General features: G+C 41.6%; 1 protein-coding gene across 4 annotated transcripts in view; it reads right to left on the bottom strand.

Annotated features, from left to right (window-relative positions):
* LOC137320977 (sorting nexin-24) overlaps positions 1–23,630 on the bottom strand; it is a 246,321-nt gene that overhangs the window by 135,661 nt on the left and 87,030 nt on the right. For all 4 annotated transcript variants that reach the window (XM_067983031.1, XM_067983030.1, XM_067983032.1 and 1 more), the window contains one exon: positions 1,848–1,931. In XM_067983031.1, coding sequence (XP_067839132.1) covers positions 1,848–1,931 — 84 coding nt within the window. The remainder of the gene's footprint in view (positions 1–1,847; positions 1,932–23,630) is intronic.

The raw sequence follows: 23,630 nt of genomic DNA, 5'->3' as shown, positions 1-23,630 counted from the left end.
TCCACAGGGGCCATGGTTGGGTGTCTCTTCTTAGGTACATAAATGATCTGGACTTTAGAATCGAGGGAACAATATCAAAATATGCTGTTAACACCAAATTGGGGAGTTTGGCAAATTATGATGAAATCTATGCAGGATGAGAAGATAAATGGTAGATGCGTTGCAGAGAAATATGAAGTAATCCATTTTGTAATTACGAATAGGGGAAGGAAATACATCTTACGTGGTAAGATTTTAAATGAAATAGAGGAGCAAAGGGATCTTGGTGTGCAGGTTCGCTGATCGTTAAAAATGAAAGTTGCGACCTCCCTTACCCTGGACCCCCACACCCCCCACCCCACCCCACCCCTTTCCTCCTGCGAAACCTGCTAAAATCCACCCCAATGTTTCAGTAAATTGCTGTGTACTATTTGACTGAAGTAGAACAATCAGAGATTACAAATTTTCCTCACTTAAAATAGTGTTCTATACAAATGTGTTCATATGCAAGATTCTGCATTCTATTTTAATAAAATTAAACGGCCAATTCTTTGATTAAAAGTCAGATGTTAAAAATTTAAAAACACAAACTTTTGTTTAAACTGGAATTTTTTTTTTTAAGTGCCAGCAAAAACCCTGTACTGTCATCAGTTGCTGGTCAGTAATGTTAGTTATTCACTGAAAGCTTGCTGATGGAACTGATTTATCAACAATATTTTAATTTCAAATGCACATTTTGGTAAACACATTTTTTCCCAACTTCTATCAACAATTATTTTGGAAGCTTATGGCCTTAAGGGAAACAAAATACTCTGGAACTGGGGCCTCAAAACAAAAAAAAAACCTAGTCCATTGGGGACTGAATAGTGCACACCTTTCACCTCTGGCACCTAGGTTCAAATCCAGCCCAGACAAGTGGAATGAAATTGCATTTTCTCCAACAGCTACAAGGGTATTAACATGAATTTGGGAAGTTCCTGGTGGAAAAAGGTTCACAGCACAAAACTACCCACAATTTGGCACAAACTGGGAATCTCAGGTACCAAAAGCTTTGCCGATTTAAGAAGCAAAAGAATTAACAAAAGTGCAGTAAGGGGTATTCTGCTGAGGTCGTGGTTAAGGCACATTGTTGGGGTACAGTAGATGGAACACTACTCTGCAAGCAGCTTGTGGCATATCTGGCCCAATGGTGAATACTGGATGCCAGAAATGAAAACACTGTTCCAAACAACCTCATCATGAGTATGGGGAAAAAAATTAAAGCACAAAAACCCTCTAAACAGTAAATTTAAACCAACTCTGATAATACAGTATCACTAACTGACAGAACAGTGCGGAAGTATTTTCAGTGTCCATACAGCAGTGGGGGTCTCCATCCTTGCTGTGAAAAGGGTAAATCTGACAGCCTTAACAAGATAGCCAAGATAACTGATTTCAAAAATATGGCTGCGTGCAGCTTACTGTACAAATGGCTACAATGTAGTGATTAATTGGGTCTGCAGCCAACCAAAGTGTTACAAATGTTGTACTCAGCATCAGCTCAGAAAACAGCATTTGTGAACAATATTTCGATGAGGATTCCTTCCATCAACAGCAGTCAAGGAGTCATCATTGCAGCTGCCTCCTTCCATGACAGCATTGCCAGGTGAGTAATGAACTCTTCAGATGAATGGAGACAAATTCAAGACAATTCAAGTTTCCAGTAGGGCCAAGCTGCTTACTAGATAAATACTCTAAGGGTGCCACTTCAGCTGATGATTAACAATCCCACTTGCTCCATGGCCCTGTAGCAGAACCCTACAGTGGATAGATATGGGGGGGGGGGGGGGGGCGGGGAGGGGGTGAAATAGAGAAATGAAAGAAATTACCTTTTTGTGCAGTGCATGAAATTCACTGTACCGTTTCTCCACAAAGTGCTTCCTTCTACTCATGAGTACTTCAATTTTAAATACCTGCCAAAGCAAAATATTAATATATATATTTTAAAACTGTACTTTTCAGTTCATCTTAGTGGTGTGGCCACAATATTGCTACTATTTTTAATTACATGATTTACACACAAAAAGCAAAGATACCTAAACGTAGCATTGATTTATGATGACTCTGCTAAAAGCTCACCTGATAAGTTTGTTCAGCAAACTGATTCAACAGCAATTATACTCTGGGTTATTTATGTTTTGAATCCTTCCCATCTTCTACAAATTGATGAGTCATTAAATATATTCCACTAACTTTACTAAGCCAGTTTGGAATTAAACCAGTTAACTGACCACAAACAAATTGGGAGGTGTAGTTAATACAAAAGAAGAATGCGTCAAAATGCAAGAAGACAATAATAAACTTGCAGAATGGACAAGTAATTGGAAAATGAATTTCAATACAGATAAGTGAGGGGTGGTGCATTTTGGTAGGAAGAATAAGGAGGCCACATACTGCTTGGACAATAAGAGTCAAAATGGGGTAGAGGATCGAAGGGATCTCTGGGTACAGATACACAAATCACTAAAAGTAACGACACAGATTAATAAGACCATAAAAAAAGGCACACCAAGCTCTGGGGTTCATTTCTAGAGGGATAAAATTGAAAAGCAGAGAAGTTATGTTAAACTTGTATAAAACCTTGGTTAGACCACACTTGGAGTACTGTGCATAGTTCTGCTTTCCATATTATAAAAATAATATAGAGGCATTGGTGAAGGTGCAAAAAATATTCACAAGGATGATACCAGAACTGAGAGGAAATTAGGAAAGCAAAGAGAGGGCATGAAAAAGTATTGGCAAGTAAAATCAAGGAAAACCCAAAGATGTTTTATAAATACATCAAGACCAAGAGGATAACTAAGGAAAAAGTGGGGCCTGTTAGAGGCCAAAAAGGTAATCCATGTTTGGTGGCAGAAGATGCTGATATGGTTCTTAATGAATACTTTGTGTCTATCTTCACAAAAGAGAGGGACGATGCAGACATTGTAGTTAAGAAGGAGGAGTGTGAAATATTGGATGGGATAAACTTAGAGAGGAAGTATTAAGGGGATTAGCATCTCTGAAAGTAGATAAATCACCAGGGCCAGATGAAATGTATCCCAGGCTGTTAAAAGAAGCAAGAGAGGAAATAGCAGAGGTTCTGACCATCATATTCCAATCCTCACTGGCTACAGGTGTGGTGCCAGTGGATTGGAGGACTGCTAATGTTGTAGCATTGTTTAAAAAGGGAGCGAGTGATAGACCGAGTAATTACAGGCCAGGCAGTCTAACCTCGGTGGTGGGCAAATTATTGGAATCAATTCTGAGGGACAGGATAAACCGTCACTTAGAAAGGCATGGAGTAATCAAGGACAGTCAGCATGGATTTGTTAAAGGAAGGTCGTGTCTGACTAACTTGATTGAATTTTTTTGAGGAGGTAACAAGGAGGGTTGATGAGGGTAGTGCATTTAATGTAGTCTACATGGATTTTAGCAAGGCTTTTGACAAAGTCCCACATGGCAGACTGGTCAAAAAAGTAAAAGCAGAGTGGCAAGCTGGATCCAAAATTGGCTCAGTGGCAGGAAGCAAAGGGTAATGGTCAATGGGTGTTTTTGTGACTGGAAGGGGTTCCGCAGGGCTCAGTACTAGGTCCCTTGCTTTTTATGATATATATTAACGATTTGGACTTAAATGTAGGGGGCATGATTAAGACGTTTGCAGGCGATACAAAAATTGGCCGTGTGGTTGATGGCGAGGAGGAAAGCTGTAGACTGCAGGTAGCTATCAAAGGACTGGTCAGGTGGGCAGAAAAGTGGCAAATGGAATTCAATCCGGAGAAGTGTGAGGTAATGTATTTGGGGAGGGCAAACAAGGCAAGGGGATAAATGGGAGGATACTGAAATGCGTAGAGGAAGTAAGGGACCTTGTCCACAGATCCCCAAAGGTAGAAGGACAGGTATATAAAGGTGGTTAAGAAGGCATATGGAATACTTTCCTTTATTAACCAAGGCATACAAGAGCAGGGAGGTTATGCTGGAATTGTATTAAACACTAGTTAGGCCACATTATAGGATGTATTTGCACTAGAGGGTACAAAGGAAATTTACAAGGATGTTGCCAGGACTGGAGAATTTTAGCTATGGGGAAACATTGGATAGACTGGGGTTGTTTCCTTTGGAACAGAGGAGGCTGAGGGGTGATTTAATTGAGGTGTACAAAATTATGAGGGGCCTAGATAGAGTGGATAGGAAGGACCTATTTCCCTTAGCAGAGAGGTCAATAACCAGGGGGCATAGATGTAAAGTGATTGGTGGAAGGATTAGAGGGGAGCTGAGGAAAAACTTTTTCACCCAGAGAGTGGTAGGGGTCTGGAACTCACTGCCTGAAAGGGTGGTAGAGGCAGAAATCCTCAACTCATTTAAAAAGTATCTGGATGTGCACCTGAATGCCGTGACCCACAATTCTATGGACCAAGTGCTGGAAAGTGGGATTACGCTGGGTGGCTCATTATCGGCCAGCGCAGACACGATGGGCTGAATAGCCTCCTTCTGTGCCATAAATTTTCTATGATTCAATGATACTTATCAGGAAAGGCTGAACAGGCTGGGGGTCTTTTCTCTAGAAAAGGCTGAGGGGTGACCTGATAGAGGTCGTTAATGAAATGGCTTGTTAGGGTAGATGTAGAGAAAATTTTTTCACTTGTGGGGGAGTCCAAAACTAGAGGTCATAAATATAAGATAGTCACTAATAAATCCAATAGGGAATTCAGGAGAAATTTCTTTACCCAAAGAATGGTAAGAATGTGGCATGCACTACCACAAGAAGTAGTTGAGGCAAATAGCATAGATATATTTAAGGGGAAGCTAGATAAGCAGACGAGGGAGAAAGGAATAGAAGGATATGGTGATAGGGTTAGATGAAGTAGGGAGGGAGGAGGTTAGTGTGTAGCATAAACGCTGGCATAGACCAGTTGGGCCGAATGGCCTGTTTCTGTGCTGTAGACTTAATGTAACTCGATGTTGCAAATGTGCAGCAAGTTGATGAACATCTAAAAAAGTGAGAAGTAAGTTTATGTTTTGTCACTTAAAACATTAATCCATTGTTTCCTTTCAGATGATCAACTTGCTATGCAATTCTGACATTTTCTTTATCTCAGATTTCTAGCATTTGCAGTTCTCTTTAAATTACTTTACTATGCACATAGGGAAGATACATGTTTTTAATTTTGTGGGTTCTATGTACCGTACACCTGACAACAAAAACCATTAAGATCTTACAAGTATTGCAGAGACATGCAACCACTCCTGCTGCAGGTTATTTTCTTTCTAACCTACATATATTCATTTAAAAAATCTCAGCTGGATATTTTCAGTCTGCTGTAACACGATGAGGCATGGCAAAAGTTCACTTTCATTACAAGACAAATATGACAGGTTCTATTGCTTTCACTGGCCTGTGGAAGGTTGAAAGGCCAGGATAACAAGTCTCTGGGTGTGCTAATTAATACCCTGCACAGTGCCTCTGCCTTGAATCTTGGGTCACTGATTTGGTCTGGAGAATGGATGATAAAGAACATAGGAGAAAGAAGCCAACAAAGCATAGGTATTCAGTATAGAACCTACACACTGAACAGTAATGGTTGTTGAACAAACTTCTTCTAGTAGCAATGTACTACAGTATTGTGACCAGGAGAAAATCAGCATAAATGTAGTGCAGTAAATCATATCTACACACATTCTCAACTTACTACTCCCAAATAAACCTTCTTGGTGTTGAACAGTATGCGACTTAAGTAAATGTTATTTTAAAAAACAGAAATCCAGAGCCAGCATTCGAATATTTTTGTCTTTCAGCAAGTAACATTTAGAGAACATGGGGAAAGATGGATTTTCTGATTTACTTCATGTCTCATAAAAAAAGAGCAATGTATTTTTCTTTTCTGAACAATGTTTTCATAAAGTTACTGAAAACCATTAAATTTCATTTAAAAAGACTGAATATAAAATATGAACAGAAAGGATAGAAATGTGCTTTAATATCCAAAAGCACATCATTGTAAATGCAAAATTATGACCAAAAAAGAAACTTGAAAAAAGATTACAAATTTTTAACATTTCATTATTTTCAAAGTACAAATGGCTTGCCATTCTATTGTTTCTAACACTATTTGTGTTTTCATTAACTGTTTAATTATATTTAATCTTGGGCAAAATTTAGCATCTCCCAACAATATGAAATTCAGAACATCCTAATTTATTTTTTAAAAAGCCTCCAATGAATCAATACCACTTGCCCATTTGCCCATTAAAATCTAACAAAGGCCAACTTAGAGAATGCCCATTTTTCAATTTACTTAATAGTTTAAAAAGATTATGCAACAGTTTGACAAATAATCCATCATAAAGTTTGCTGTCGTTAAGTCACTACAGAACAAATTAATGTTGAAATAAGAAAACAAATTGTTGGTCAAGCAAAAACCATCTGACTAATTTAGCCTGCTCCTTCCAATAGGCACATACAAAATAATGTCCACATCCAAACGCCAATTCAGCTGGCATTCCTATGTACTCAAGACGACTAGATCCCTAGCATTCTGTAAAATATTTGATCACCTATGTGTATCCTCATGATACTGATTCCTTCAGAAGATCATGTACAATCTGCTTGATCAGATTCTATCCAATCTAGGTAATCTCATGAGAAAAGGTTCGTGTTGACATAACTTTTGATCTTGTTCAGAGGGCGAGACTCATCAGTCCCACTGATCAGCAGGGAAGCAGACTGAAGGAGATGAGTGACTCCTTGAAAGCCCCTATTTATTCGGTCCATCAGTCTCTTCAAGGTGCAGTCCAAAGTTTGGATGGCAGATGTTTAAGCTTTCACCAAAGCTGCAAAGGCTGGTAACATAGACTCCTATTATGGAGGCCTGGCTGAAGCATCCCTGGAGCTGGCCACATGCTCCAAGGCAGACTGTAGAGTGGTGATGCCATGCAGTGAGACCACACGAGCTGGAAGCAGACTGCTCCATTGCTTCAACCATGATGCTGAAACTCCTGGGCAGGTCTTCCAATACCTGGTATAACAAGCAGTTTTCTTTTCATAGCTGGGCCCCTGAAGTCTGCATATCTGTTCTCCTTAGCAGAGTTGGGAGAGGGCGTCACCTTCTGGTGAGCCGTCTCCTGCCCTGTCCCTGCCACCACTACCACTTTTCAGTTCAGCCATGATCTTATTGAATGGCGGAGCAGGCTCGAGGGGCCGATTGGCCTACTCCTGCTCCTATTTTTTATGTTCTTATGTACCTGCTCCTGTTCACTTGTGCTGGGTGAGTCACCACTTGCAGACCCCTCTACCTCACTCTCTAATCTAGCCATGGTGCCAATCTCTGTGCTGGTGCTTGGGTGGGATAGGGCAGATAATGGTGCCTCCTCAGAAGGACTCTCCTCCTCAGAGGTCTGTTCTTCTGTAGGGTCTTACTGCTGAGTAGTAGAACAAAGAGGAAAGGGACAAGAGTTAGGATGGCACCGACAGGCTGCGTAGCAGCAAAAGGCAGGCTTCACAAAGCAGCTTAATGTTATTAAGCTGGCTGAATGTGCGTTTTTCTGATCCTCCACCAGAAATTACACCCAGAAAGTGGCCATGCTTCTCGTTCCCAACACAATCAAGTGTCAAACGCACTAGTCAAATTTAAATGAAGCCCAGAAGTTAAAATACACAGAGTCTGATATCTAGGTCAGCGAGAGAGTTTGGCACTTGTCCCACCCTCGCTCGCCTGAAACCTGCTCTGGGTTAAATTTGACCTCATAGTCTAATTTATATGGAAATGATGACAGAATTGAATAAGTTGTGGAATCATCTACGGCACTCTTTTCTGAATTGCTGCAATACTTCAATGGCATTTTGAAGGTAAGGTACCCAAAATTACAATCAATAGCCCTAGATCTATTCCAGTACTTGATCAGACTTTTTACTGATAGCTTCACATTTACTGAATACTTTGAGTGAATGGACAAGAATCACATTTAAATCCTTTTCAAATAGACACCAATTCATTTAAGGTTTCTTTTTCCAATATGTATAATCTTACATTTAAATCTATCTAATTCGTAACCCATCCACTTGATCTGTCCGGTTCCCTTAGAGTGTCATCAATCCTCCTTATACTTGACACCCAGCCACATAGCTTGGGGCATGGGCAAAGGTTATGTTACTAGAAATTAACTCCCCAATATCATTTACAAATAGTTTGAAAAACCAGATCAGCCCCCTACAAAATTTTTCCAGTCACTTTCCTGCAATACTCCGCCTCCACCCCCGCCAATTCCAGATAAAGCTCTGTCCATTTATTAACCATTTTCAGTTTGTACTGCCAAAGCAGATTTCAATCCAACAAAAGCAAGTCAACTAGCTTAATAATTCCATGTAAGATGACACGTTTCACACATTTGTCTGAAAACAGTGTGAAATCACACAACATATTTTTGAAGGACAGGCTTGCATTTATGTAGTATCGCATGTCTCAAAAACACTTCACAAACAATTAATTACATTTGAGTGCAGCTACTGTTTTTTTCTCATTATTTGCTTTTGAGATGTGGGAAACACTGGTAAGATTGCACTTATTGCCCATCTGCAGTTACCCAGAGAAGGCGATAGCAGGCCTTCTCCTTGAACTGCTGCAGTCCTTCTGTTGATGGTGTTAGTTTAATTGTAAGGAATTCCACGATTCTGTCAAGATTCCAGCATCAATGAAGGAACAGTGATATATTTCCAATTTAGGATGGTTTGTGACTTGGAGGTGGTGTTCCCACGATACTGTTGTTCATGGGAAGGGAAGTGCTGTCAATGTAACCTTGCTGAGTTCCTGCATTGCATTCTGCAGATCATACAGACTGCAGCCAGTGTGTTGTTGGGGGAGGGGGTGGATACAAAGTCCAGTAGCAGGGGCACCGATCAAACAAAGTGCTGTGTCCTGGATGGTGCCAAGCTTCTTGAGTGTTATTACAGCTGCAATCATCCAGACAAGTGGTGAGTATTCCATCACATTCCTGACTTGAGCCTTGCAGATGGTGGATAGACTTTAAAGAACTAGGAAGTGAGCTACTCGTCACAGAGTACCCAGCCTCTATCCTGCTCTTGTAACCATGGTGTTGATCTGAGTGGTCCAATTAAGCTTCTGGTCAATGGTGACCGCAAAGATGTTGATGTTGGGGAAAGTGCAATGATGAAGTCATTGAAGGTCAATTGGAGATGGCTGGGCTTTCCCTTGTTCAAGGTGGTAATCACCTGGCACTTATGTGGCGTAAATGGTATTTGCCACTTGTCAGCCCAAGTCTGGATGTTATCCAAGTTTTTTTTTTATTCGTTCATGGGATGTGGGCGTCACTGGCAAGGCCAGCATTTATTGCCCATCCCTAACTGCCCACGAGAAGGTGGTGGTGAGCCCCCTTCTTGAACCACTACAGTCCGTGTGGTGAAGGTTCTCCCACAGTGCTGTTAGGTAGGGAGTTATAGGATTTTGACCCAGCGACGATGAAGGAACGACTATGTATTTCCAAGTCGGGATGGTGTGTGACTTGGAGGGGGAACGTGCAGGTGGTGTTGTTCCCATGTGCCAGCTGCCCTTGTCCTTCTAGGTGGTAGAGGTCGTGGGTTTGGGAGGTGCTGTCGAAAACCTACAGAAAATCTTGCTGTAGGCTGGCATGAGTTGCTTTAATATTATGAATGGAGCTGAACACTGGATGGATCAGCTAATAGCCCCACTCCTGACCATATGATGGGGGAAAGGCAACAGACGAAGCAGCTGAAGGTGGTTGGACCGAGGACCCTTTCTCTGGAGAACGCCTGCCGTGAAGGCCGGGGGCTGTACTGATCGGTGTAACAACTGCAACCATCTTCTTTTGCGTCAGGTATGACTCCAGCCATTTGAGCGTTTTCGCTTTGGCCCCCAGTGACCTCATTTTTGCTAAGGCTCTTTGATGTCATACTTGGCCGAATGTTGCCTAGTTGGAGGCAGCTACTCTCGCGTCTCCTCTGACATTCAGCTGTGTCCACGCCTAAAGCTGAGTGGTCCTGGCGGAACTCAAACCTCACTTTACTGATGATTGGGAGAAGACTCGCACTAAGTCCCTTTCACCCATCAGCCCTGTGTTCGCTGACGTAAATTGACTCCCAGTCCCCAAACGCCTCAATTTTAAAATGCTCATCCTCAAATTCAAATCGCTCCATGGCCTCGACATTCCCTATCTCTAACCTCCTCTAGCCTTATAACCCTCAGATCTCTGCTCTCCTCCAACTCTGGTCTTGTCTGTCCCTCCCCCCTCTCCCTTCCCTCACACCACCATTGGTGGCCATGCCATCATCTGTCTAGGCCTTTCCACTTCCTTTAAGACACTCCTTAAAACCTACCTCTTTCACCAAGCTTTTGGTCACGTCCTAACTTCTTCTTTGGCTCGGTGTTAATTTTTGACTGATTATGCTCCTGTAAAGCACCTTTGGACGTTTTACTACGTTAAAGGCACCATATAAATGTAAGTTGTTGTTGTTAAGCAGTAATTGACTGGGTTAGATTTATCCTCTTTTTTTAAAAAAAGATAGGACATACCTGGTCAACCTTTCACATTATTGGGTAGATGCCAGCGACTTAGCTGTACTGGAATACCTTGGCTAGGGGAGCAGCTGGCTCTGGTGCACAAATCTTCAGCACTACAGCTGGGATGTTGTCAGAGCCTATATCCTTTACTGTATCCAGTGTATTCAATTGCTCCTCAATGTCACATGGAGTGAGCTGAATTGGCTGGACACTAGCATCTAACTGCTATTTATGGACTACAAAATCACAACTTAATGTTAAACATCGAGTATACGAGAAATTAATAGATATAAAGAGATGTAATCAGTGTTATCTAGCAGTTGAAATAGCAACAAATAATGGACATTTACTTAACAGAATGAGTAGTAGAGACTATAAAGGCAAGTCAGTAGTGTCATTGTAGTTCAGCGTTAACAGAACCACTGACTGTTAAATTACAGTTGAGACCAGTGTCCGAGACGATTCAAAATTGGTGAGATTACTTTTAGGGGCAACTCTTGAGATAGCTGACAAGTTAACAGCCTTGGAGAGCCAGTCTACTGGATAGATTAATGTCTCGATGCTGGTGGCTAGCAATGTTCCAGAGCTTATACAGTCTTGTCCTTAAGAGCGGCATGGTTGAATTTATCTCCTTCCTTCTCTGGGATGCAGGAGTTAGCTTCTGGAGCATCGAGGCGATGAGCCCCTTCAGCAACGGGGTTATCTGTTCCACTTGGATCCACAGTTCTAGCTGCCCACCCTCGCAGGAGCAAAGATGTCTGCTAACTGGCTGGTGTAGCCATAATTTAAGTTCTTCCTCTGACTCTCCGTCCTGAAGGTGCCTTGTACTGGTACGGGTACCTTTTCACTTGTGCTAGGTACAGATTACTATGACTGACTACTCCAATCTAGACTACCAAGTACTTCCCATAAATTCAAGGAAAACCCCCCTCCATACAAATGACCAATCTGAGTGACACAATTCAGAAGGCCCCACCCCATTTTCTGTCAATCACTTCTAACAAACAAGGAAAGTTCCTGTGCCTCTGAATCAGTAAAGCCTGAACATCATCAAGACTGAGTGTCTCCATTTTACAACCCACCTTGCCTACCCATCAAGGTGTCTCACACAAATATGAGGGGATGTGACATGTTTATGTCCCTCTAGAAGCTTCTTATCTGTACCCGAGTCTTCCAAATAGCATTATAACACTAATAAGGAATGTCTTGTTTATATACTCAAGCCTTCATGGTGTAATTAGAAGTTTATGACTTAATTAGCTTAAAAGCCCATGGTTTAATTAGCTTTGAAGCCTGTGGGTGATTAGCTTTGCTTCACAGCTACTTGCCAGTATTCAGCTCAATTACGGTTCCATCTTGTATGGACATTTTTAAGCTAAACTTCCATTTTGAGAGCACATTTCAGGCAGTTTACAGGACATTTCCCCATGAACCTCGAAGGCATCCTTCAAGCAGTTTACAGAGTACCTTTTCTACACAATGCTGTCATTTATGTGGGCAAACCCAGCAGCCAAAAAAATCCTACACATACCAATGAGAAGAATGTGCAGTTAATCGGTTTTGGTGGTGTTCGCTAAGGGATGAATGAATATTTGCCAGGATATCTTGTGAACTCCCTGCTCTTCTTGAAATAGGGCCATGGAATCTTTTATGTTCACCTGAACAGCTAGATGGGACCTTTTGTTTAACATGTCATTCAAAAGACGGCACCAGAGTCCTTAGTACCGCACCAGAGTGCCATCTTAGATTACGTGCTCAAGTCCTGGAATGGGGCTTGAACTCATGACCTTTGACTCAGTGGGGAGAGCGCTACCACTGGGTCAAGATGATACTTTGATTAATCCACAGAACGGCAGCCTTCACTAGACCCCTTTTACTCCTAGTCATAATGTATTTAACCCGTACCACATCCATCTCACATTTCTCACAATATCTCCCACTGCTGCAGTATTGTTCTGCCATTTTTTAAATAAAATTATTCTGGGTTAGGTTCCCCTTTATGCTATGAAATTAGATAATTTCCACACCAATACTTTTACCTTTGATTCTTCCTTTTGTTTATCTATTTTCAATATTATAGGAGGTAGAATCTACTTTTCCAAGTAATGAAGTTAAACGTTTATGTGGAAAAGCAAACTAGATTCTGTTGAAATAACAGAATGTTAAAAAGTAATTGAGAATTTTTGAGCCTCAAGTACAAATAAACATTATATAACCTGATAATATACCATAATATGTAGCTCCAGAAAATATACAATATAAAATATATACATGCAGTTCAGAAGGCCAACTCTGATACTTAAAATTACAGGCACAATTACTACATAAAACTGGTCACCTTTCACTTTTAGAAATTTACTCTATTCAAGAACTGAACCATCTGGAATTTTACTTAATTTTAGAGTTTAGTGTATTTTATCATAGGACATATTTTAAAGAGAACTGTCCCTATTAATAATCTTACAAACAAAGATAGCTTGGATCATCAACTTTGCAATGCAGGTATGGGGGAGGGGACTATTCTGATAGCACACTGTGTAACTTAGGTAATGGACCGCCAACCCTGGAAAATGCAAAATGTTTCAATTTTTTTAAATATCCAATTAGCATGATGTGCTCCCAAGATAAATTATGAGCCTGATGCAGCGAAATGTTTCTTCTAAACTTCCCCTAACAACACACCTTGACCCAAACCCCAGAACAAGTTATGCATTAGTGAACTTTAATAGAATTTGCATTTCTAAGGAAGATTACCAGTTTAATGTTCAATTGTGGATGGGCAGTTTCGTGCAGCAGACCTGCAGCCAGTTAAAACTAGGATATGACTACCCAGATTATTCGAATTAAGACTCAAGGTGGTCCATCCCATCAATTAAATTTTAATATGAAACCAGACTTGAAAGAACAGTGTTGCCATTCAATCTATCACCCAACATTTGTTTAATTCTACACAATATCAAGTAAGAGTTGTTAGCTCTTTTCTTAGACAACTGCACACTGTGTAACTTAGGTAAAGGACCTCCAACTCTGGAAAATGCAAAATGTTTCAATTTTTTTTAATATCCAATTATCACGATGTGCTCCCAAGATTCAAATGGGTTTGAATCTTATCCCTGATTGGATGAGTTTAGTCACTTTCTAACTAACCCATTAGATAGAACACTGGTTAAAATATATGAACTCATACAATCACTGTTTCCTTGCCAAAAGACATTTCCTGATGGCTAGGCGATAGTACGGGATGGCATATACAGATAAGTTTCTATCCTCACTTTTTTTTGCTGAGGAAATCTAAAGAAATCACAGTCCTAAAAAATAACTTTTGTTGCATTTTTAACAATTTCAGTTTTTCGCAAGGCAGGATGATCTGGTTCACAGGATTATTCATAACTAAGGTTAATAAATCAGCCAACTGGAACTTCAGCAGAATTGGCTCCCAGTACTAATCTCCCCCACCTATACTGCTAGATCCTCCAACCAGCAGCAGTCTAGATTGCATATAATTTAGTACGGATGAACGGACACCGCGCAACAATCGCCAGACAGGAGGGTTCCCTCCCAGTCGGGGAACACTTCAGCAGTCAAGGACATTCATCCACCGACCTTCGGGTAAGCGTACTCCAAGGCGGCCTTCGAGACACACGACAACGCAAAATCGTCGAGCAGAAATTGATAGCCAAGTTCCGCACCCATGAGGACGGCCTCAACCGGGATCTTGGGTTCATGTCACGCTACACGTTACCCCACCAGCGAACAAATGTTATCTGTTTTTAATATAACGGGTCAATTGCTGTCTTTTCCTTCCGGATGTTTCTATGTTTCTGCCTCTCTCGCTCTGTTTTTTTAATTGGCATCTCCACATCATCTGTTTTTTTAGTTCTGGCCATTTGTATATCCGGTGGCCCTGTAGGTAACACCTATCTGTCTGAACACTTTGGTTGCCTTGGCAACGGGCAGTTGAAAAGACTCTCTGTAATCACCAGGCATTGTTCTGTGATTTATAAATGCGAGAAGTTCGAGGATTTCATTTCCACATTCACCTGAGGAAGGAGGAAGCCTCCGAAAGCTTGTGGATTTTAAAATAAAATTGTTGGACTATAACTTGGTGTTGTAAAATTGTTTACAAATATAATTTAGTCACATTGAAGACTACAATAACAACAACAACTTGCATTTATATAGCACCTTTAAAGTAGTAAAACATTAAGATTAGAAATATTAACTTAAGCAAGAATGGGACATAGTCTACTACCAATTGGATTACCACCTCAATTTTAGGATTTTTAAAAACAGATTATATTAATTTCCTGTGCTTTTGCATAAAAATGTGATTTTAATAAATATCTACATACTGTAGTACTATAGATACACTATTGTGCAGTTAAGGTATATCCCCTTTACCTCTCTACCTACAACTAGAATCCAAGATTCCTTAACCTTTTCCAAAAGTCATGCATGAAATGTCAGCTGAAGGCCCTCAGGTATAAGTTAGAGACCAGAATGGACAGCAAGATGGTATGAATCACTGTCGCTCTAAATGTAGAATCAGCAGTTCCAAACCCTTTCTACCTGGACATCTAAAAGGCAAAAAAGCTGTTCCAAGAGGTTTAGTATTGATTTTTTTCCGAACAAAGAGACTTTCTCGGGTTACATGATACATCATAATCAGGTAATTTGTACTAGTGCTTCAACAGCTGAAGAACACCACACGCAAAAAAAAAATGTCGACTTGCAGAAAAGTGCAGAATACTTCAGATATTGAGATTTTAACAAAAACAAAAAACCTTCTTCTGAAAAGATCAGATGTCAGCTTTTTTTTGTGAAAGTATTATTTTGCAATATGTTACAGTATTCTAATCAATCAGTGTTGACCTCTTGCCTCCCACTCCCCCACCTAAGGTTATATATAATTAGAAGAAATGTGCTCTCTAAAGTGAATTGGCCTTACTACACTGTATTTGCTTTAAAGAAAATTTACACTTCCCAATCAAAAATCAATAGGATCTTGACCCAACATACTACAGACATCCTAAATAGAGCCAAGAAAAGCCAATTAAATAGAAAGACTGCCAGCGTGAGGCAGTAAAACAAATCTAAAATACATCAGAACTGGAAGATATTGTACAACTAAAGCAACACCAACGCAGAAAATGGACTCTCCGATCGTTCAGATCTTAAGTAAAATAAAATTCTGCAGCATTGATCAATCTACTCCCCCGCACCCCCCCCTCACCTCCATGAAAACTAATAGATAATTTATTTCCTCGCCCCCCCCCACCCCAGTCAGTTCATGTTAAAGGGCATTAAAAAGTACAGCAGTATGACTGTCCCCATTGCATTACCTACAAGGAGTGAGACAATCCAAAATGAAGGAATTTGCAGCAGAATCAAAGGGTTGGAGCAAATTAAAAGTACAGATGATTGCAAGAACTATAATAAATAGAAATGAAAAATATTTGCAAATATAACCCTTGTAACAGTACACAGTAACGGGTCTGATACCAATTTTTTTGTGAAACAAAAATCATAGGAAATTAGGTCAAAATACCTGCATCATTTATGCACATTATAGACAGAGCAGTTGTTAATTATGATCTAAACCAAAATAATTTTTTCTTCCCAAATATGCAGGTAACAGGTTAGACAGATATGCATAATGTGACTAGACACTAGGTTTTCAAAATAAATTGTGGAAATATGAAATGCGTTATGAACAAGAAGTTAAAATAACACGTCCTCTCACCTGACCAAAGCCCATGCCAAGAAATAAATTCATAATAAGCAATACTACCAAAAGTCCAGAACTACAGGAGACTCTCAATGTATACATTTGCAAGTGCATGTAAATCTACAGTATGCCACTTATTCTGTTTTGTATCATAATCTAATAAAGTGCATACATTTTACACATCTCTATTAAAAAAAATCAAATTCTGTAAAACTAAAAAGGTCAATAAAAAGTTACAGAATTTATTAGACACACAGTAAACATCCTAAATTCATACTGAGCATTTACAGAAGAGTTCAAGCAGATAACCAAAAGTATATAAGGACTAGCTTTTCAGTAGGCTTTTGAAAGTGGGGAGAAAGTTATCAACATGGAGGTGTTTGAGGAGGAATGGAATTCCCTCCCTAAACCTCCCCGCCTCTCTACCTCTCTCTCCTCCTTTAAGACGCTCATTAAAACCTACCTCTTTCACCTGTCTTACTATTTCCTTACGTGGCTCGGTGTCAAATTTTGTTTGATAATTGCTCCTATGAAGCGCCTTGGGACGTTTTATTATGTTAAAGGCGCTATATAAATGCAAATTGGTGTTGTGGGAGGGCAAGATAGCTGAAGGCTCTGCTGTAATGGTGGAGTGGTGGGGGGTGGGGAAGAAGAGGGGTAGATAAAAGGACAGTCAGACCAGAGGGCACATGGGGTAACCAGGGATCATTGGCAAACAGAACTGGATGTTGGTGGTGGAGTTTTGGACACATTGGAGCTTATGTAGGGTGGAGCTCGGGAGGACATTGGAGAGGTTGAACCTGGAAGTAGCCACAAAAAAAAGTGTAATAAGGTCTTCAGCTGTAGTGGGGTGAGATAAGGGCTAATGTGAGCAATGGTTCAGAGATATATGTAGTCTATCTTCAGTAATGGCTTCTCCTCCTATTCATCAGAGATGTGCAAACTGTGTTGAAATAGATAGAAATGGAACCAAGCAATTGGCAACTGTAGTTCCACAAAGGATAGAAGGACATGAGGATGGAATGGTCGACTGTGTTGAATGCCGTGTATAGGATAATGATAACAATGAGGGATAATACACCCTGCTTACAATCACTGAGAAGGGTCATTGGTAACTTTGACTAAGATTGCCTTGGTGATGTGGACATGGCAGAACATGTCCACATCACCAAGACAAATACGAACAGGGGGTGGTGAGCATGGAGCTGGATGGCGATAACTGAAGTAAATGTATCCATGAAGCAAAAAAATCTTCAATATAATAGCTCAATGCAAACAATGTTCAACAGCTCAACAATAAAATATTTTGATGGGAAATTATAGGCAGCACATTCACTGCTATTTTTCTTTTTAAAACAAAATAAAAGTGACATGTTCATTGGCTTTGCAGTATGCTATAAAAGGAGGGGTTGCAGTGATAATTAACTGATGAAAATTAAAGCCAAAAATAGGTTATTTGTAGTGAAAGCACACACTAGCACATTTGGATAAGATAGGAGCTATGCCTTCAAATCAAAGAAGAAATGGTCCCAGGATCTGAATTGCTTTACACAAGGCCATTTTCTCCAATATTCCCCTCTGGAATTCCAGTTGGTAGATATTAAAAGGTACTACAGATAAATGTGAAATATCCAACACTTTTTGCTACATATTGTGGAACAGAATCAAAATATTATCTTAAAGTGTACAAAAAATAAATTCTTAAAGCTAAAGCCCAGTGAATATCTGGTCTTCTGCTCAGTTAATAGTAAGTGGCACTTCCAGAGGTTTTTATACCTGATTATGATGAAGGCAGGCTTACACAGAAATGCTTAAAAAGATCTAAACAAAACTTCCGTAACTGTGATGGGTTGGACAACTAATCTGGATCACCCTAGGACGCAGGTTCTGTACACATCATTGATACAGCATTAATCCTGTACTGCTTGTGGCTTTCACTCACACTCCCTTATTCCTCCCCAAAACATTTCAATTGTTAAGACAATAGATTTTGCTTTTTAAGTAGATTTCCATGGCTGTGCTACAGGAATTCTCTCAGCAAATCTCATAGCTCTTGTCAAAAGGATTTAAAGGCAACTGGATACCTTTAATAGATTAGAGTGCAATGCTGCAATTTGTTCTAAAAGTTACCTCTATTACCTAGATGTACGAACAGATCTAATACAGCCACAACATTCTTATTTAGTTTTACATTTGGAAACAATTAATTTTACTGCAGGTGCATTTTTCTAATCTCTTTATATAAAGATGGTGTATTAGAATTATTATGAAAGCTACTGCTAATTATTTTCAATAAACCTGAAGTAATGATACCACATCATCCAACCTAAATCCTCAACTCTTCCAACACCCCCTGCCACTTTAACTGTTTCCGGTTCCCCGGCCCTAACAGTCTCCTTTTCACCATGGACATCCAGTCCCCCTACACCGTCATCCCCCACCAGGGCGGCCTGACGGCCCTCCGCTTCTTCCTTGAACAAAGGCCCAAACTGTCCCCAACCATCACCACCCTCCTCCACCTGGCTGAACTTGGTCTTACATTGAACAACTTCTCCTTTGACTCCACTCACTTCCTCCAAATAAAAGCCATATGGGTCCTAGCTATGCCTGCCTTTTCGTGGGATACGTGGAACATTCCTTGTTCCAGTCCTACTCAAGTCCCTTCCCTCATCTCTTTTTCCGGTACACTGATGACTGTATCAGTGCCGTTTCCTGCTCTCGCCCTGAACTGGAAAATTTCATCAACTTTGCTTCTAATTTCCACCCTTCCCTTGCCGACTCCCAAGGTCCATCTCCGACTCGTCCTTTCCCTTCCTTGACTTCTTGATCTCCATTTCTGGGGATAGGTTGTCAACCAATATCTATTATAAGCCACCGACTCCCACAGCTACCTTGATTACACTTCCTCCCACCCCGCTTCTTGTAAAGACTCCATTCCCTTCTCCCAGTTTCTTAATCTCTGTCGCATCTGTTCTGACGATGCCTCCTTCCACACCAGAGCTTCCAATATGTCTTCCTTTTTCCTCAACCGAGGATTCCCCTCCACTGTAGTTGACAGGGCCCTCGACCGTGTCCGTCCTATTTCCCACACTTCTGCCCTCACCCCTTCCCTTCCAGAACCATGATAGGGCCCCCCTTGTCCTCACCTTTCACCCCACCAACGTCCACATTCAACATATCATCCTCTGCCATTTCCACTACCTCCAGCACGATCCCACCATCAAACACATCTTCCCCTCCCCTCCCCTTTCAGCATTCCGAAGGGACTGCTTCATCCGCAACACCCTGGTCCACTCTTCATCACCCCCAACAACTGCTCTCCTCCCCACGGCACCTTCCCATGTGAGCGCAGGAGATGCAACACCTGCCCTGTCACCTCCTCCCTTACCACCGTCCAGGGCCCCAAACGCTCACTCCTTCCAGGTGAAACAGTGATTTACATGTACTTCGTTCAATTTTGTATGCTGTATTCGCTGCTCTCGATGCGGTCTCCTCTACATTGGGGAGACCAAGCGCAGATTGGGTGATCGCTTTACTGAACACCTCCGCTCAGTCCACAAGCGTGACCATGAGATGCCCGTCACTTGCCATTTTAATTCCCCGTCCCATTCCCACCTCTCTGTTCTCACCTCTCAGTGTTCAGTTCCATTCACAACTCCTCAGATAACGAAGCAGTCCGTGCCTGCATGCATCCTGGACAACATCCAAGCTTGGCCTGATAAGTGGCAAATAACATTCGCGCCAGACAAGTGCCAGGCAATGACAATCTCTAACGAGAGAGTCTAACCACTTCCCCTTGACATTCAACGGCATTACCATCACCGAATCCCCCACCCACGACATCCTGGGGGTCACCATTGACCCGAAACTTAACTGGACTAGCCACATAAATACTGTGGCTACAAGAGCGGGTCAGAGGCTGGATATTCTGCGGCGAGTGACTCACCTCCTGACTCCCAAAAGCCTTTCCACCATCTACAAGGCACAAGTCAGGAGTGTGATGGAACACTCTCCACTTGCCTGCATGAGTGCAGCTCCAACAACACTCAAGAAGCTCGACACCATCCAGGACAAAGCAGCCCGCTTGAATGACACTCTATCCACCGCCCTAAACATTCACTCCCTTCACCAACGGCGCACCGTGGCTGCAGTGTGTACCATCTACAGGATGCACTGCAGCAACTCGCCAAGGCTTCTTCGACAGTGACCTCTACCACCTAGAAGGACAAGGGCAGCAGACACATGGGAACATCACCACCTGCACGTTCCCCTCCAAGTCACACACCATCCCGACTTGGAAATATATCGCCGTTCCTTCATCGTCGCTGGGTCATAATCCTGGAACTCCCTACCTAACAGCATTGTAGGAGAACCTTCACCACACGGACTGCAGCGGTTCAAGAAGGTGGCTCACCACCACCTTCACAGGGGCAATTAGGGATGGGCAATAAATGCTGGCCTTGCCAGCGACGCCCACATCCCACGTACGAATATTTTTTTTTTAAATCGCACTGTTCGCTCAACGGAAGCTCGAGGAACAGCACTTCATCTTTCAATTAGGTATTTCACAACCTTCTGGACTCAACACTGATTTCGATAACTTTATATCATAATCACTGCTTCCACTTTTTCAGACAGCAAGTGCTGGTAATGGTTCCGCTGTTGCCATTTACAGCTCCTCTAGACCCATCTTTTGTTTCTTTACTTGTTCCATTACCACCCTCCTTGCCTTGCACATCATCCCATTTTATCATATAATCACTCCTGCCCTCCACCCTATCAGAGGCCTTCCCTTTGGTTCCTTCCTCCCCTCCCTCGCCCCTTTCCCTGGCTCTGTATTTGCTTAAAAACTGTTTAATCTTCAACTTTTCCCGTTCTGACTAAGGGTCATCGACCTGAAACGTTAACTCTGTTTCTTTTTCCAGAGATGCTGCCTGACTTGCTGAGTATTTCCAGCATTTTCTGTTCTTATTTATTATTAATGATGCCACAAATGTCCTATCTAGGTTGATCAGCATTGCATGGAGACTTAGAACGCATAAGCTGCAGGGAAACATCCCAAAACGTTCACAAACAGCAAAAATTTGGAATTAAAATTCCAATTACTTAAAAAAAAATACAAATATGAGATGAATACTGTAAAACTAAATCTTGAGATATTTTGACTTGTGCAAACTTTTTGAGCTGGTGTCAGAACAGGAAGGCCCAGTCCCTTGATCATGTGTAAAAAGCAAATGGATGTTCAACAGTTCTATACAAGTGTACTTTTTTGTTAAAAGCAGATAACCTCATGGAGCAGATTGTAGAAGGCAGTGCAGACAAATCCAAACAGCCCAGGTACAAAAGCTGGGGGCGAGGGGGAAATAATCAGAAAAACACTGCTATACATCCCCCTGAGCATGTACTGTTAAGGTTTAAACAAAACCTTTCTGACAAGAACATTAACGTTTAATGTTTTCAAAACTGATGCAATTTAGCAGAAAGAAAAGTTTAAAGATAACAGTGCAAAAAGTATTCTGGAAGAGTATGGAAGTGTTAGGATGTAATACACCCTTTTTAGAATGGTGTTTAAGTCTGATAGTAACTGGATTATTGGAAGCAGCAGCTAGCTCTAGACAGGTCTTCCAAGATGAGAGATTGCATATGGATAATGCAGCGTTCAGTTCAGTCACAGAGTTCAGATGCCTCTGCCACAACCCAAGCTGTGATTTATGCCATAAATCTTTCATGTTAGAACCATTTCTTTGAGTTCACAAATGGAGTCGAACAGATCTTGCACCTTGTGAGGTGAGTAATATCTGATACTGTTTACTACATACACTTTTCCTAGATGAGGTTTTGCCATCATAATGAATTCCCCTAATGGCTCTGTATTCGATAATAGACTAGAATCATCCACACCACTGTCCATCAATCCAGCCACCAAAGCAACTTTTGACTTAATTGGTTTCAAAACAAAAGTATTTGCTGCTTTTCCATATGCAAAAATCTGCAGTCTTCCATTTTGAATATGGGTGAGGGCAGATTCTATTTTAACTGTAGCTATTTTAAAAACTGCATGAATTAATAAGAGAAATTTATTTGCCACACATCAAGCAAGTTTCATACAAGGATGATTTCAATGTCAATAATAGTCTCCGATTTCTATTTTGCTCACTAATAAAAGCTATTGGGAGTCTATGCCACAATAAGAACTGTAAACAATTTTACAACACCAAGTTATAGTCCGACAAATTTATTTTAAATTCCACAAGCTTTCGGAGGCTTCCTCCTTCCTCAGGTGAACGGTGTGGAAATGAAATTTTTGAATCCTTCGCATTTGAAAATCACAGAACAATGCCTGATGATTACTGCCCGTTGCCAAGGCAATCACAGTGAGCAGACAGAAAGGTGTCACCTAAAAGGCCACCGAATATACAAACCCCCCAAAAAAGAGAGAGAGAGAGAGAGAGAGAGAGAGAAGGAAGACAGTCAATGACCCGTTATATTAAAAACAGATAACATTTGTTCACCGGTGGGGTTACGTGTAGTGTGACATGAACCCAAGATTCCGGTTGAGGCCGTCCTCATGGGTGCGGAACTTGGCTATCAATTTCTGCTCGACGATTTTGCGTTGTCGTGTGTCTCGAAGGCCGCCTTGGAGTACGCTTACCCGAAGGTCGGTGGCTGAATGTCCATGACTGCTGAAGTGTTCCCCGACAGGGAGAGAACCCTCCTGTTTGGCGATTGTTGCGCGGTGTCCTTTCATCCGTTGCCGCAGCGTCTGCATGGTCTCGCCAATGTACCATGCTCTGGGGCATCCTTTCCTGCAACGTATGAGGTAGACAACGTTGGCCGAGTCACAGGAGTATGAACCGTGCACCTGGTGGGTGGTGTCCTCTCGTGTGATGGTGGTATCTGTGTCGATGATCTGGCATGTCTTGCAGAGGTTACCGTGGCAGGGTTGTGTGGTGTCGTGGACGCTGTTCTCCTGAAAGCTGGGTAATTTGCTGCGAACGATGGTTTGTTTGAGGTTGGGTGGCTGTTTAAAGGCGAGTAGTGGAGGTGTGGGGATGGCCATAGCGAGGTGTTCGTCATCATTGATGACATGTTGAAGGCTGCGGAGAACATGGCGTAGTTTCTCCGCTTCGGGGAAGTACTGGACGACGAAGGGTACTCTGTTGGTTGCGTCCCGTGTTAGTCTTCTGAGAAGGTCTATGTGATTTTTGGCTGTGGCCCGTCGGAACTGTCGATCAATGAGTCGAGCATCATATCCCGTTCTTACTAGGGCGTCTTTCAGCGTCTGTGCATGAAAATGTTGGTGTTCCCTGCATGATGGGTTTCAGGGTGCCCTCGATGTATCCAGAGAGGTTCTCACACAGGGTTCCGTTGCC

This window comes from Heptranchias perlo, chromosome 4 (assembly GCF_035084215.1).
Source record: "Heptranchias perlo isolate sHepPer1 chromosome 4, sHepPer1.hap1, whole genome shotgun sequence".
NCBI classification, from domain to species: Eukaryota; Metazoa; Chordata; class Chondrichthyes; order Hexanchiformes; family Hexanchidae; genus Heptranchias; species Heptranchias perlo.
The sequence above is the reverse complement of the archived record's forward strand: the minus strand, read 5'-3'. Positions and strand labels throughout refer to the sequence as shown.